This window comes from Hemicordylus capensis, chromosome 2, assembly GCF_027244095.1.
Source record: "Hemicordylus capensis ecotype Gifberg chromosome 2, rHemCap1.1.pri, whole genome shotgun sequence".
NCBI lineage: Eukaryota > Metazoa > Chordata > Lepidosauria > Squamata > Cordylidae > Hemicordylus > Hemicordylus capensis.
The window spans coordinates 133491582-133505801 of record NC_069658.1 but is presented as its reverse complement, the minus strand read 5'-3'; the positions used below and the strand labels follow the sequence as shown (position 1 = coordinate 133505801).

Sequence of the window (14220 nt, the reverse complement as noted above, 5' to 3'; positions counted from 1 at the left end):
CTGATAACCAGTGAAGCTGCTTCAGGATAGATGTAATGCTTGTGAAGTGACTCGCACTCACAGGCATCCTTGTGGCAGCATTCTGGACCAGCTGAAGCTTCCAAACAGTCTTCAAGGTCAACTCTACATAGAGTGCATTACAGTAATCCAGTCTAGATGTTACCAAAGCACGAGTTACTGGGGTTGGGTCCAACTTCTCCCAGTTGGTTCGCAGTCCTGCACACCACACCAGCTGTGCGTCCAAGGACAGTATTGAGTCCTGGAGTTTCCCCAAGCTGAAGAGGCTCTACACACAATCAACTTGTAGAGTCGAGGAGGGTTCGGTGAGGAGAGCTGGCTCAGTCCGCTCTCCCTGCACACGACCAGAGAGCTGTCCCTGGGCGGCCGGATTGGCCACCCACAAGACTACTGGCTCTGTCACAGAGCCAGCTGGTGCGGTGGGGATCAGGGCCTCCTGCTCCTCAGAAGTCCCAGGATGCCTCACGTAAGTGCATGGGGCATTCTGGGGAGATCCCTAAGGCCAAGAGGCTTGTTGTAGCCTCCCGGTTGGGGGTCTACTTGTGTGTCACCACAGCACAGAGCCACACTGCGGCGGCACACAATCAGTTAAATGGAGTTAGTGGAGCGAGCATTCCACTAACCTTGTTTTATGGGAGGGTTTCTTAGGCGGGCTAACCGCCCTGGAACCACCAGGCTCACCCACAAGCCCGGTGGTTCTCACAATGGAGGGAAACCGGGCTGGGCTCCCTTAATCTGGTTTCTCTCCGTCTTGAGAATAGCCTCTGTGACTTTCATGAGGAGTGTGACCCCATTCAAAACCAGGTTAACCCAGGTTAAGGAAATTACCCAGGAGCTATGTTCAGAACCAGGAAATGACTCTCCAGAACTTGCCAGGAATTGCTTCGTCCAGCTCTGGCTTCAGAACTCTCAATGAGCAAAATTGCTGACTTCTCCTTAGTTGATTTTACCCTGTTTTTATGCAGATTTCAGGAGCTAATAACACAGGAAATATTGGATTTTTTTCCCCCAGAACACAGGATTATGCTCCTCATATACTTGAATTTTTGAAAACATTTAAAAGGGCAATTAAAAAATTAAAAAATAATTTATCTGATGGCAAAAAGCATAGCCAACAACTGTATTTTTAGAATTTAAAAGTCAATATTTAATATTCTGCATCTCAAGCATTTTACATCAGATCTTCACCAGATTTGGACCAGATGGTTGCTTGCCATCTATTTATCATTAAATTTATTTATCGTAAAAAAATTATATCGCCTTTCATTAAAACAATCTCAAGGTGGTTTATAAAAGATTTAAAACAATATAAGACTATAAAACAGTTACACAATAACAATATTAAATTGGAATATAAAAAACAAATCTAATTAAAAGTTTAAAAAGCATACTTAATAGAACCAAAAAATACAGAGCAGCAGCAACAAAAGCAACACTCATATAAAAGCCTGGGTTAAAAGCCAAGGTTTCACTTGCTTTCTAAAAACTGTGATGGAGACTAAGGAGTGGATGCCCACTGGGAGAGCGTTCCAAAGGCTGGGGGCATTAACGTAGAAGACCCTGTCCTGCAGTGCGTTCATGACAGCCGAGCCTCCCTCATTGTTGGCACGCGGAGCAGAGCCCTTTCCAATGTACTCGTCAAGCGAGCAGAAACCCTTGGGAGCAGGTAGTCTCTCAGGTATCCAGGGCCCAAACTGTTTTAAAGGTCAAAACCAGCACCTTGAAGACATCTAGTTGATGTCTGCAAATGTTCAATGATGTTGGACAGACAGTTTAGATTTTATGACCAATGGAATGTCTCAGGTTGCTTGCTTGCTTATTTATTTCATTTCATTTCATTTCATTTCATTTCTATACCGCCTCATACCAACGTCTCATAGTGATCTACAAAATAAATGGTAAAACCAGAATTAAAAGCAAACATTTAAACATTTATAACAACAATTTAAAACAACAATATAAATCAACATACAGCTGATCAAAGGCTTGAAGAAATCAATGTGACTTGAGCGCTCTTTTAAAACTTGCTAGGAGAACCACCTAATGGCGCAGCTGGGAAATGCTTGACTAACAAGCAGAAGGTTGCCGGTTCGAATCCCCGCTGCTACTATATCAGGCAGCAGCAATATAAGAATATGCTGAAAGGCATCAACTCACACTGCATGGGAGGAAGCAATGGTAAACCCCTCCTGTATTTTACCAAAAGAAATCCACAGGGCTCTGTGGGCGCCAGGAGTCAATATCGACTTGACGACACACTTTTACCTTTAGAGATGGGGAAGCTCTTACAACAACAGGGAGTTTGTTCCAGAGCCTTGGAAAAGGGCCGGTCCTGTGTCACCATCAGATGAGTTGGGGATAGCTCCAGGCAGACCTCTCTCACTGTACATTCAACATTTTATCATGGTAGAATGTTGAAACAACTATTATCCTAACTATAGTGGCACTACTGTGCCAGTTTAATTATTATTGATATAATGCATTAACAACATATGGAATGCTCAAAAACTCTTTGTAAATGCTTATCATGTGAAAAAACAACTGATGTCAATATTTTTCTCTTTTCAGAGCTTCTCACACAAAGATGGTGGTAAGTGTTTTTCTTTTTCTGTTGATCTCTGTAAATGGCAATGATATGTGGACTTTTTATTTGCTATTACTCTACTACCATTTTTATTCTGCTGTTAACCTACCACTATAGTTCAGAAAAACATATGCCTGAAAGATGGAGGGAACTGAAGCACAGCTCATCCCAAAGTTATTAATGCTGATAAAAGGCACTTCATGAGCTACTCCAATACTAATAGCAGTAGAACTGCATAAGAGCAGTAGAACTCATGTAAAGGTAAAATGTGCCTTCGAGTTGGTGTCAACTCCTGGCGACCACAGAGCCCTGTGGTTGTCTTTGGTAGAATACATGAGCAGTTTACCATGGCCATCTCCCGCACAGTATGAGATGATGCCTTACAGCACCTCCCTAGATCACTGCTGCCCGATATAGGTGTTTTCCATAGTCTGGGGAACATACCAACGAGGATTCAAACTGGCAACCTCTGGCTTGATAATCAAGTCATTTCCTCACTGCGCCAGTGGCTAGATAAATTATGTACACAGATATCTTTTGAATCAGGAAAGCTGTCCAAAAGTAGCCAAGTAAATGAGTAAGATTTAGTTGAAAGTTAATTTTTTTTTAAATAGAATTTTTTAAATTTTTTAGAAAGTTAGTTTTACTAATTGTCTGTGAAAGGTATTTTAAGCAAAGGTGCACGTGATTGATTCCTGAACTCTGATTCTTAAGGTGTTCTACCATTCAGTTCTGTGTATCTCTAATGGAACCCTATGAATTAGGGGTGTGCACGGAACCTGTTTTTGTGGTTTGGTCCTAATTTGAATCAAATTCTGACCATACCACAGTCCACAAACTGGTTCAGTCTGACTGGTCCGGTCTGTCCAACTGAACCAGTTCACCAGTTTGAGCGGCTGTAAAGGGGAATCCAATGATAATTCCCCTTTGCTTCTGAAGTTAGAAATGTTCTTGTAAAGGTGGTAGGAGCGCAGCAGGTGAGAGGTGCCTTTAAAACACAAATAGAAGGCACTTTGGGGCAGGTTTGTAGCGCTCCCCCCTCCTGTTCTTGCAGCAGCAGCAGCAATATCTCCACACATGTATGGAGGCCAGATATTGCCACCGCTGCAAGGAGGGGGGGGGCTCACAGGACTGCCAGAAAACACCTTCTATTTTAGCTTTAAAGGTGCCTCTCACTTGTCGCTTCCCCACTACCCTTTAAAAAAACTTTTTTAACTTCAGAAGCAAAGGGGAATCCTCACTGGGATTCCCCTTTACAGTTGTTCGAACCGGTACATGGGCGAACCGGACTTGGTCCAGTTCGATCGCGGACCAGATCACTTTCTCAAGGGCCAGGCCAGATTGCAATCGAACTGGCCCAGTTCACGGTGGGCCAGTCAGGGGTGGAGCCACCATTGGGCCAATGGGTTCAAAGAACCTGAGCCGCACTCAATCAGGGGCCACGCCTCATGGCCCTGACACACACACACCCCGCATCTGACGTCAGATGTGGGGGTGCTAGTTTAGCTCCCGAAGGGGCTCCATTTGGGAGCCAGACCACACACCCACATCTGGGCTAGCCCCCACGTCTGACATCAGACATGGGGGCGGGATCAGCAGGGCTGCCGCCGCGGCTGCACCCAGGCCGCCAGTGGTCAGGCTCCACGCCTGGTCATTGGATTCCCCTTTACAGGTGCTCAAACCAGTCTGCTGGTGAACCAGGCTTGGTCTGGTTCAGTCATGGACTGGACCCCTTTCACAAGGGCTGGTCCACCATCGAACCATTCAAACCGACCCAGTTTGCAGCGGACCAGTTCTATCGCAGAATGGTTCGGCACACCCATACTATGAATATTAATACTTCTGGTTCTTGCTAGGATCAGCAATGATAGCAGGCAATCAGGAAGTGCTGTACAACAGGACGACGATGATGCCTATTTATATACCTCTTTTCAACAATCGATGGATCCCTGTCCCCAAAGAGTTCACAATCTAAAAAGAAACATAAGATAGACACCAGCAAGAACCACTGGAGGGATGCAGGGCTGGGGCTGGATAAGCAGAGGTGCACCTAAGTGCACCTCTTTGGAGCCTGGATCTAGTGAGTTACTAGGGCCCTCCATGCAAAATAAACATCCTCTCCCCCCCCCACCGTGCCCCCTCACTAGCCCCATGGTTTCACATAGCTTCCCATTAGCGCAAGCAGGTAGGAACAGGAAGGCGGGCACAGACTGAGGCAGCAGCGCACAGAGTGCTCTGCTTCAGCCAGCTCCCGCACACCTTCTCCTCATTCATCACAAACCCACAGGTATGGGCCAGAGTACATTTGTAAAAAAAAGAGACTGCACTACCCTCAATGGATTCTTGACCATTCACAAACCAACTGGGACACAACACATGTCCCTTGCTTCACATTTCAAACACACATCAGGATTATAAGCCAGCTTGGACATATAGTGCATTTGTAAGGGAAAACTTTAAAACCGCAACAAGTACCCCTTGTTTCACAGTTCTCACTCAGATCTTCTGGACTGCAAACCAACTGGAGCATAGGGCATTATTTATTTATTTTTAAAAGATTGTTTATTTGGATGTTAACAGTTAGCTCCACTTTCACTAAGAGTTACCTCTACTCAGTGGATAGAGATAACTCTTTCTGCCAGCTTTACAGCAGTAGGGGGAAAATTGATTAAATATCAATGGATTGACTTCAAATTAAATATTCAGAGCTCTCCCACCCTGCGCTACATCTGTGCTCAGCAGCAAAGCCCTATACCAAGTCATTCCAGGAGATCTAAAGGGTGGGGCAAAGGGGCCCTTTACCCTTTTTATGAAGGCAAAGGGCAGATTCCTCCATATGGGGGGGGGGATGAAGGTGGTGGGGGTACTTCTGTTCCAGAAATTTTTGTAAATTTTCTGCCACGAAACAAGCCACTTCTAGGACTTTTTGATTTTTTTTTTAATTCAAAAAAATATTTAAAATCAATAGATTGCCCAATCCATTTCAAATTCAATATTCAGAGCCCTCCCAACCTGCCCGACATCTGTGCCCACCATTCCATAAATATTCAAAAGTTGGGGGGGAATAAACACAAAAAGGAAATCACATACCTCCATTACTAGGTCTGAGGAGGAGTCCAAGACAGGCATCGGCTCAGCACGAGAGCAGGGCAGGGCAGGGTGTGTGCACAGGCCACCACTCTGCCTCTTTTCTTCTTCGCTGCCTGCAGGCAGCCTGTCTGGAGGGTTTCAGGAGGCCAGCAAAAAAGCCTCCAGAAGCCTCACCCACTCGCCAAACAGCTGATAGTCAGGTGGCGGAGAGCTCAGGAGGGCTTCTGCCAGGAGGTCGGGCTGCAGTGCAGCCGAAAAGCAGCGATTTGGAGGACCCAGGGAGCAGGGAGGACCGGACTTCCACCCAGAAATCCAGGGGGAAGAGCACCCCTGTGGATAAGGCCAGTTGTTCTCTCCCTTCAATAAAGAGAATCACCACTTTTGAAAGGTGCCTCTTTGCTCAATGTACCTCATTGAACAGGAAGGCACTTCCTGCCCTGGTGGTTTGCAGCTGGTGGTACTGTTGTGGCAGGAAAGTATGTCTACTTGCTGTGATTATCTTGCTAGCTGATCTGTCCTAGCAATGATTTGCACAGAGATCCTGACCTCCGGATGTACAGTTTGAGAATGACTGGCATTCTGAAGCAGAGTCCCTACAAGCCTATTCGTTTGGAAATGCCTTATAAAAGCATAAACTGAAACCCGGGTGTCTCGCTTCTAAGTACATATTCCAGCCAGACACTGGAAGGTCTGCTTATTGGAACTCCATGGCTTTTGTGATACAAATCATGCGGTAATAAAGTGTATGATACCAGAGCCCTGTGTTCTCAAAGTGACATCCAAAGTCAGTCATGTATTAAGCAGCTGAAGATGAGGTTCCCCCAGAACTGACTGCAAAAGGGAATTGTCTTGCTCAAGGCAAGAAACCTTGTAAAACACAACAGCTGGCATCAGACATTGCTCAGTGATGTGCAATGTACAGTGGGTGTTGTAAATAACTGTTTTCTGTCTTTATTGTGGTGCATGTTTTAAGGGATTGCACAGAAATTCCTGTATATTAGGACTTTGTTAATGCTGAAGCATGACTTTAAAAATAAATAAATCCAGGTACAGTTCCATTTCAGGTTCACGTTTATACTCACAGAATCCACTTGGTCTCTTGATTAATTTGTGTGTGTTTGTATTTGTTGAGGAAGCAATTGTGTAGGCTTGCTTAGAGACTATTTCAGCAAGATTGCTATATAGAGCTGCAGATAAAAGTGAAACAGAGCAATCAAAAACAAAGACTTCAAGCTGTTTACTGTATCCCACCCATCAACCCCCCCCCCACTTCCCAGTTATTATTGAAGTGTTTGTTCTTTGACTGGCTTCCTTAGAAGAAGATTAAAGTCACCATTCATCAACTGAAAATCACTTCAATACACTCATGCTGACACCCCAGTCCCAAACATCTGCACCAGGCTATTTCTGTTGTTCCAGTGTAACATCACAATAATACTAGGATAACATCTTGATTTTTATTAGGGCTGTAACCTTTAATAGACAAATTAATAAACTGAAGCTTTTCTGATTACTTTTTATGTGTTTATTGCAGGAAAACCCAGTCATTTAATGTCCATGTGCCTTTCACAACTGGTGGCACTGTACATGCATTTTTCAATTTAAACTCAAGCAATTCCATATCAGATTTTGCAACTGGCTCCTAGAATATATTTTGGGGAAAATACATAGCTTGTGTGTTAATGTATTCATCTGCAAAAGACACTTCAAATCATTGACCCAATCTACCGCCCATGCTCCCAAAAATGCCTTAAAGGTCCATAGCTGGTCACAGACTCATGATAGCAATAGCAATAGCAATAGCACTTACATTTATATACCGCTTTAGAGCCGGAGCTCTCTAAGCGGTTTACAATGATTTAGCATATTATTGATTTAGCATATTTAGCATGATGTGGAGCCTAATCTCTTCCAGAATCTTGCAGCAACTCTGCCATATGCTCTAGTAAATGAGAGAGTCAGACAATAAAGAATTCTAAAATAGTGCAGTATTTTGAAAGAATGAAGGCACAACTGGATGATTATAATTTATTTTATTTATATCCCTATTCTAGGACCTTAAGATCTCAAAGGTCACACACAGAAATCATAAAAACTATTTCAAATAACATTAACAGTTCAGAGTATTCATGAAGGTTTCCCAAACAAAAATATTTTCACCAGTCTCTTGAAGACGATCAGGGTGGAAGTTTGGCAGGCTTCTCTTGGTAGGGAATTCCACAAGGGTTCAACCACTGAAAAGACCCTATTTCTCATAGTGAGGCACTTCACATGACCCATGTAAAGCGCCAGATGGGGTTTGGCAGGGAGAGCGGGCATAGCTCTCCCATCCACACGACTACCGGCTCTGTCACAGAGCTGGTGGGAGCTGCGAGGATCAAAAGAAATAAGGTTAACAAAGCGCTTGCTCCATTAACTTTGTTTAAGGAGAGGGGGAATTAGGCGGGCTAGCCCACAAGCCCGGTGGTTCCGACGATCACTAGAAAGCAGGCTAGTCTCCATTAGCCCACTTTCTAGTGATCATGGTTATATTTCTTTCCTTACTAGGGAGTAGGGCCTTGTTTGAGATGCTTTTTGAGTGATTCATATGAGAGAAGGCATTCTCTTAAATATCTGAATTTAAGTAACACTTGTGGACATACAGTATGGTTGTTTCTTTGATGCAAAATAGCTGCTTTTAGATCAAAAAACCTGAGAACCCTTTGCTTAATTTTTTAGCCTGCTTAAATTAAAATTCCATCAGGCAGGAAAAAACCATGAAATTGCACTGCATTAAAACACCATGGACTGGGTCTCACGATCCGTGAGACCCGGTTTGGGGAAGTGAGCAGGAAGAGCGGGCTAAGCCCGCTCTCCCCGCTCACGAGCGGGGAGGGAGTCCTGGGCAGCCAGATCGGCTGCCCACACAATGGCCAGCTCTGAGACGGAGCCGGCGGGGCCTGGGGAGCTCGGGGGTCGCGCGGCCCCCAGAAGCCCCAGTATGCCCTGCGTGAGCACGCAGGGCATACTGGGGAGACCCCCGAGCCGGGAGGCTGCTTTTAAGCCTCCCGGTCGGGGGTCTACTCGTGAGTAGCCGTGGCGCGGAGCCACGCCGCGGCTACTCACAAGCAGATAGCCCGGGTTTGTGGAGCGCTCGCTCCGCAAACCCGGGCTAAGGGGGTGGGCTACCGGAGCGGGTTAGCCGCTCCAGAACCACCAGGCTCAGCTGAGAGCCCGGTGGTTCTTACGATCACAAAAATTTTCCTAGCCCGATTTTTGTGATCGTAAGAACAGCCCCCATGAAAAACACCTATTTAGTTGTTGTACCAAATACAATACAGATATTACTTAGTAGATCACATTTTAGCTGTGAAAACAAATTCAAACCCCACCAGCTTATGAATAGAAAACCAATACTATAAATAAACAATGAAGACATTCACATGACCAAAACCCCTTATGGCTAGGGAGGGCTGGGGAGAAGGCAGGAGTATACCTGCCTTCCCCCACACAACTAAGCACTCACCTCCACTCTGCCACGCTGCACACCCTAATGATCACTGCAACAGAGCTGACTACATTAGGGATCTGGAGGAGAAAGTCCTCCAGTATCCCACAATGCGCGGGCAGCACAAAGGCTGCCCACAGCCGTGCTAGAGCTTCCAGCTTCCTTGCTGCTCTTTCAACATCACTCTGTGTGTAAAAGAAGCCAGACTGCTGGGAGCTGCTGCACACAGCCCTGATCTCACACACAATTGAGACTGTTAAGGTAAGATGGGGCTTTGCCCCATTAACCTTGGTTAAATGTTAGGTTAAGTAACAGGGTAGCCATGCTCTGGAGCAGCAGGATAGGAGTGGGTCCCGAGGCTCCACACAAACCTCACTACCCATGTTTTCCCACTCCTACCCTGCTGTATCTGGTCGTGTGAATGATCTTAACATCTTTCATTACCCTGGAAAGGATTAGAAACTCACATGTTGGCATATCAAAGCATTTCACTGAGCTAGAAATATACAACACATTATTGATTATTCACGTTCTGCAAGGTTAATTCCTGTTGAATTTATTTTATTTTCAGAGGTCACTGACCTGATAAAATCTAGAACCTCCTGACACATGGCTTCATGCATGTATTATTAACAAAGTTTTAGTCATCTGGTCTTACTCCCTCCAACCTCAGCTAGTCTATTGAATGGTCATCAAAGCACAGTGACTCTGCACTTTGCTTGCTTTGATTCAATTATCTGGCACAAAGCTTCTGCTGTCTATTGTGTGGTGTGATAAGTTAGCCACTCTGCTGCCTAAGCAATGAAGCTGCTGGGGTCCACAAGGCTGTATCTAACAGTATTTCCTGTTCTCTGACAACTAGATGCAGTAAATTACATTTACTCCCAGATCCCTGAACGCCCAACCCTCTATTCACGAACAACAGACCCAGTTCCTGGGAAAGACGGAACAAGCAGGATAGCTGGTAAGTCTCAACGGAGCATGGTTTGTTCTTTCATCCAGTTCAGCTGTGGTCTTATATAGATATATTGAATTTCTTGGGATTAGTACCCAGCTGTAGCTTAAACAGGAGGAAACAGCTTATGACTTGGCTTACTGCACTTAACTAGTGAGCAACATAAAGGGAAGTTTCTGTGTTGTATCTATTAAGAAACAGTCACAATGGTTAAGGTTAGGATGAGTTATCATGGAGAGAAGATACTTCCTAGATGTAAACAAGCAACCAAGAAAGGAAGAAAGACAGTTACTTTGGTCTGTCCGTTAAAAAAGCATATGAAGCAAGAACATCCAGATCTATGGACAGAGGTATGGTATAAAAGTTGACATTAATCTGGTGCTAGAAGTAGCTGGTAAGAGTCTATGTGTGAAAACTGGAGAACATTAGATATGTTTGTCCCAGTTAAATCAATGAGACAAGTACACAGTGAAGTGCTCAATAGCCTGTCCTTCAGGTGTTTACTCAGAACTAAAGCCCACTGAGTTCAATGGTAGATATTCTCAAATTTTCATGAAACTGCAGCCTCCATCCCATTGATTTCAGTGAAACTCTGTGACTTGCCTGTAGAAAGCAGCGTTAGCATTCAATATGGCTCCCTTTTTGACACATCTGATAAGGTGTTTTTCCTGTCTCCCAAACAAACATAAAAACCTCTGTTTCTTCCATTCTCCATTTGCACAGGGTGGGTGCATACTATGTTCAGCAAGATCACCAAGCAATGTTTAAAAAAAAAAAGCAAACAGTGAGGCTTTAAGAAAAGCCTACTTATGTTCCTTTGTTCACCATAGAGTACCACTGGGAGTGGCATACTCCCTGCGGACCACTTTGGGAGTGGTACACTCTACACGATTTGAATGGTGCACAGTATGAATGGTGCATGGGGGAAAACGGAAAAGAACCGACAGAAACCATATTAAACCCTATGTGAACGGCCCCCAGGTTTCTTTGAATTATCTTTATTGTGCTTATATGCACAATAATATATTACTTCATAACTCGCTCTGCTTTACTCCATTTAATTCCGCAGTTAAGCCCGCCATCTGGGAAAGGCCCAGGAGTTGATGTCACCATCCAGGTTCTTAGGGCCAAACTAAATCTATCTATCTAAACTATTTCTACCTTGTCCCTCCAGCACACTGCTGCTCAAGGCGGCTTACAATAAATGTAACTTTACTCAATAATCCGTTATTTTAGTTTATCTTTAATCTTACAATAGATGTAACTTTATGTCACTGGTCCTGGTGTGCTATGTAACCAGCACACACTGGCAATGTCACTGGTCCTGGTGTGCTATGTAACCAGCACACACTGGCAATGGACAGGGATGGACAGGCAATGGGGACTGTGGCAAAGGGAAGGAGAGCTTTAAGAACATGAGAACAGCCCTGCTGGATCAGGCCCAAGGCCCATCTAGTCCAGCATCCTATTTCACACAGTGGCCCACCAGATCCCTCTGGGAGCCTACAGGCAGGAGTTGAGAGCATGTCCTCTCTCCTGCTGTTACTCCCCTGCAACTGGTACTCAGAGGCATCCTTGCTCTGAGGCTGGAGATGGCCTATAGCCCTCCGACTAGTAGTCATTGATAGACCTCTCCTCCATGAAGATTTAAGCCAAGGCAAGGGGTAGGACAGCTTTAAGCCTATGCCTCCCCCATGCTCCTGATCTGAATATGGAGTCTCTTGTCCGCAGGGGCGTAGCTATAATTGAACGAAAGGGTTCAAAGAACACGGGCCCCCAGCTCCTGAGGGCCCTCCAGCTCCTTCCCTCCCTATTTTCTTCATTGTCTCCCTAACTCTGGGGGGCCGCCCAAGAGAGGAATGAACACAGGCCCCCTCTCCCCTAGCTACGTCCCTGCTTGTCCATGCTATTTATATAAACAAAGTACACCAGTGCCAGTGATGGCACATCTGGTTTGGCCCTTGGGATGAACAGCTTGTTTAGAAGTCACTGGTGAGAGTGAATATATGGTTGTTACCTTCCATGCATTTATCAGATCTCTATTACACAGATCAATGGGTGGCTGATGGCACTTCTTTTTCCTTGGCCCTTTAAAAAAACATGATTACCATTAACAGCTGACCCAGTGGCTCCTCTTACATATCCTTTGTGGCACAGAAACTGCTGCAGCATGGTTTCTTCCCACCCTCCTTGAGTAACATGAAAAGCCCTGGCCCATATGGGGAAGTCTGCACTGCAGCTTTTCTCTGCACCAGAAACAGAGGCAGTGTTGACATGGGGAACATTTGCAGTGTGGTTCCTGTATAAGGTCCAGAGCTTCTGAACTTGCAAAGATAGAGGAGACCCTCCGTAAGGAGCCTCATCCTGCCTAGCCGCTTACTGCTCTTTCTTCTTCTCTCTTCTTGGTGTATAATCATCTGCCTTTTATAGTACGCCTGACTTTAATCACTCCTCCCACTTGATGCTGATTAAACCGGCCCATTAACTTTTCTAAACAAGAGTGTAATGCATCCTGCTAAAGTATCCAGGGGGGTGGGCAAGAGTAGATATCTTATTCCCCCACAGATACCCCACAGGTACCCTGAAAAAATATGCAACATACTTAGAATTATATATAATTTTACCATAGTGTGATGCAGGGGCGTAGCTAGTGGAGAGGGAGCCCATGTTCACCCCTCTCTCTGGTGACTCCTCAGAGTGAGGGAGATAATGAAGAATCTAGTGACGGGTAGAGCCAGGGGGCCCTCAGGATCTATGGGCCAGGGTTCTTTGAACCTTTTCACTCAATTATAGCTATACCTCTGGTGTGATCAAATCCCAGAGGTGCATTTGGTCCCAAAAAGCTTTACACACACTTCTGTGTGTAAAACTGTTTTGCTGTTTGAATATAATGCAACTGAAAGCTATATATAATTAGCGACTCGGGTCCTTATTACTGTATGACTTTCTTTGTGGCTGAATATATTCATATGAGATGGGGAGAAATCCTCTTACAAGATTAACCTCTATGATATTTACAGTGCAGCCCCAAGAACGCATGCTAGGAAATACCCCCTATTGAACTTGGTTAGTCTGAATTAAGTTGATATACCTCTGAAGCCATTTTAGATACTCAGGTGACTCACACGGTCTCCACTGTACATCTTTCCTCCTCTGATAGCCAGATGTTGGGCACAAACCACAGAGACTGGCTGTCTTTAACATGCCTTGCTTATGGGCTTTCCACAATCCCTGTTGGAGATAGCATGCTCAGCTTTGTTCAGATCCAGCAAGGCAATTCATATGTGTAAGTGAATGCACTGTACAGATGTCAAAACAGGAATGCCAGCTAGTAGCCTGCAAGCTAGCTCTGATCCCCAGAGAAACTTTATCTGCACACACACACACCTGCCACACTTTGGCCTTACTAAATTTTGATCAAGATCTATTGAATATAATGCACACAGTTAAACTGGTAAAGAAAAGAAGAACGAGTCTCCATATGAGTTTGATTTAAATGTTATTGTGATGCTACCTCTTGGACATTCTAAGAAAGCAAAAAACTGTTACTAATCTTTAAGCAAATCTTTCAGGAAGCACATTTCTTTTCTTAGCCCTGTAATCAATGAACTTAGGGCATCCAAGCACACCTGCTCCATATTGGTAAAGGTCTTACTTCTCAGCGATGCCATCTTTCCTACAGAGCAACAGACACTTCAGCACTCTCAGAGAACAGAGAAATTGGCCATCCTCACTGTGAAAAATGTATGTGCTGTGGGATGAAAAAAAAAGCACAGTTCAAACTAGGTTAATATGTTTTCCTTATCCTTCAAAAAGTGCAGCAGAATTAATGGGCACTGCAGAGGTATATGTAACATCAGAGGGTTTTGCACTTGCTGATTGTGCCTTATTGCATGGAATTCTCATGAAACAATGCCATAAATTTGACAACCACTGGTAGTGAGCCCCAGAGTGATCATTATGGTTGGGAGCCTTTTTCTTTTCTTTTCTTTTCCTTTTTTTTTTTTTTTTTTTGGTGTTTTTAAAATTTTTGTTTTGTTTTGTTTGCTTGGTGGGAAGAGGAAAGGGAGTGACGAGGTCTGTTGA

General features: G+C 44.6%; 1 protein-coding gene across 6 annotated transcripts in view; it reads left to right on the top strand.

Annotated features, from left to right (window-relative positions):
* PALM2AKAP2 (PALM2 and AKAP2 fusion) overlaps positions 1–14220 on the top strand; it is a 392130-nt gene that overhangs the window by 174213 nt on the left and 203697 nt on the right. For all 6 annotated transcript variants that reach the window (XM_053289405.1, XM_053289406.1, XM_053289407.1 and 3 more), the window contains 2 exons: positions 2587–2608; positions 10042–10143. In XM_053289405.1, coding sequence (XP_053145380.1) covers positions 2587–2608; positions 10042–10143 — 124 coding nt within the window. The remainder of the gene's footprint in view (positions 1–2586; positions 2609–10041; positions 10144–14220) is intronic.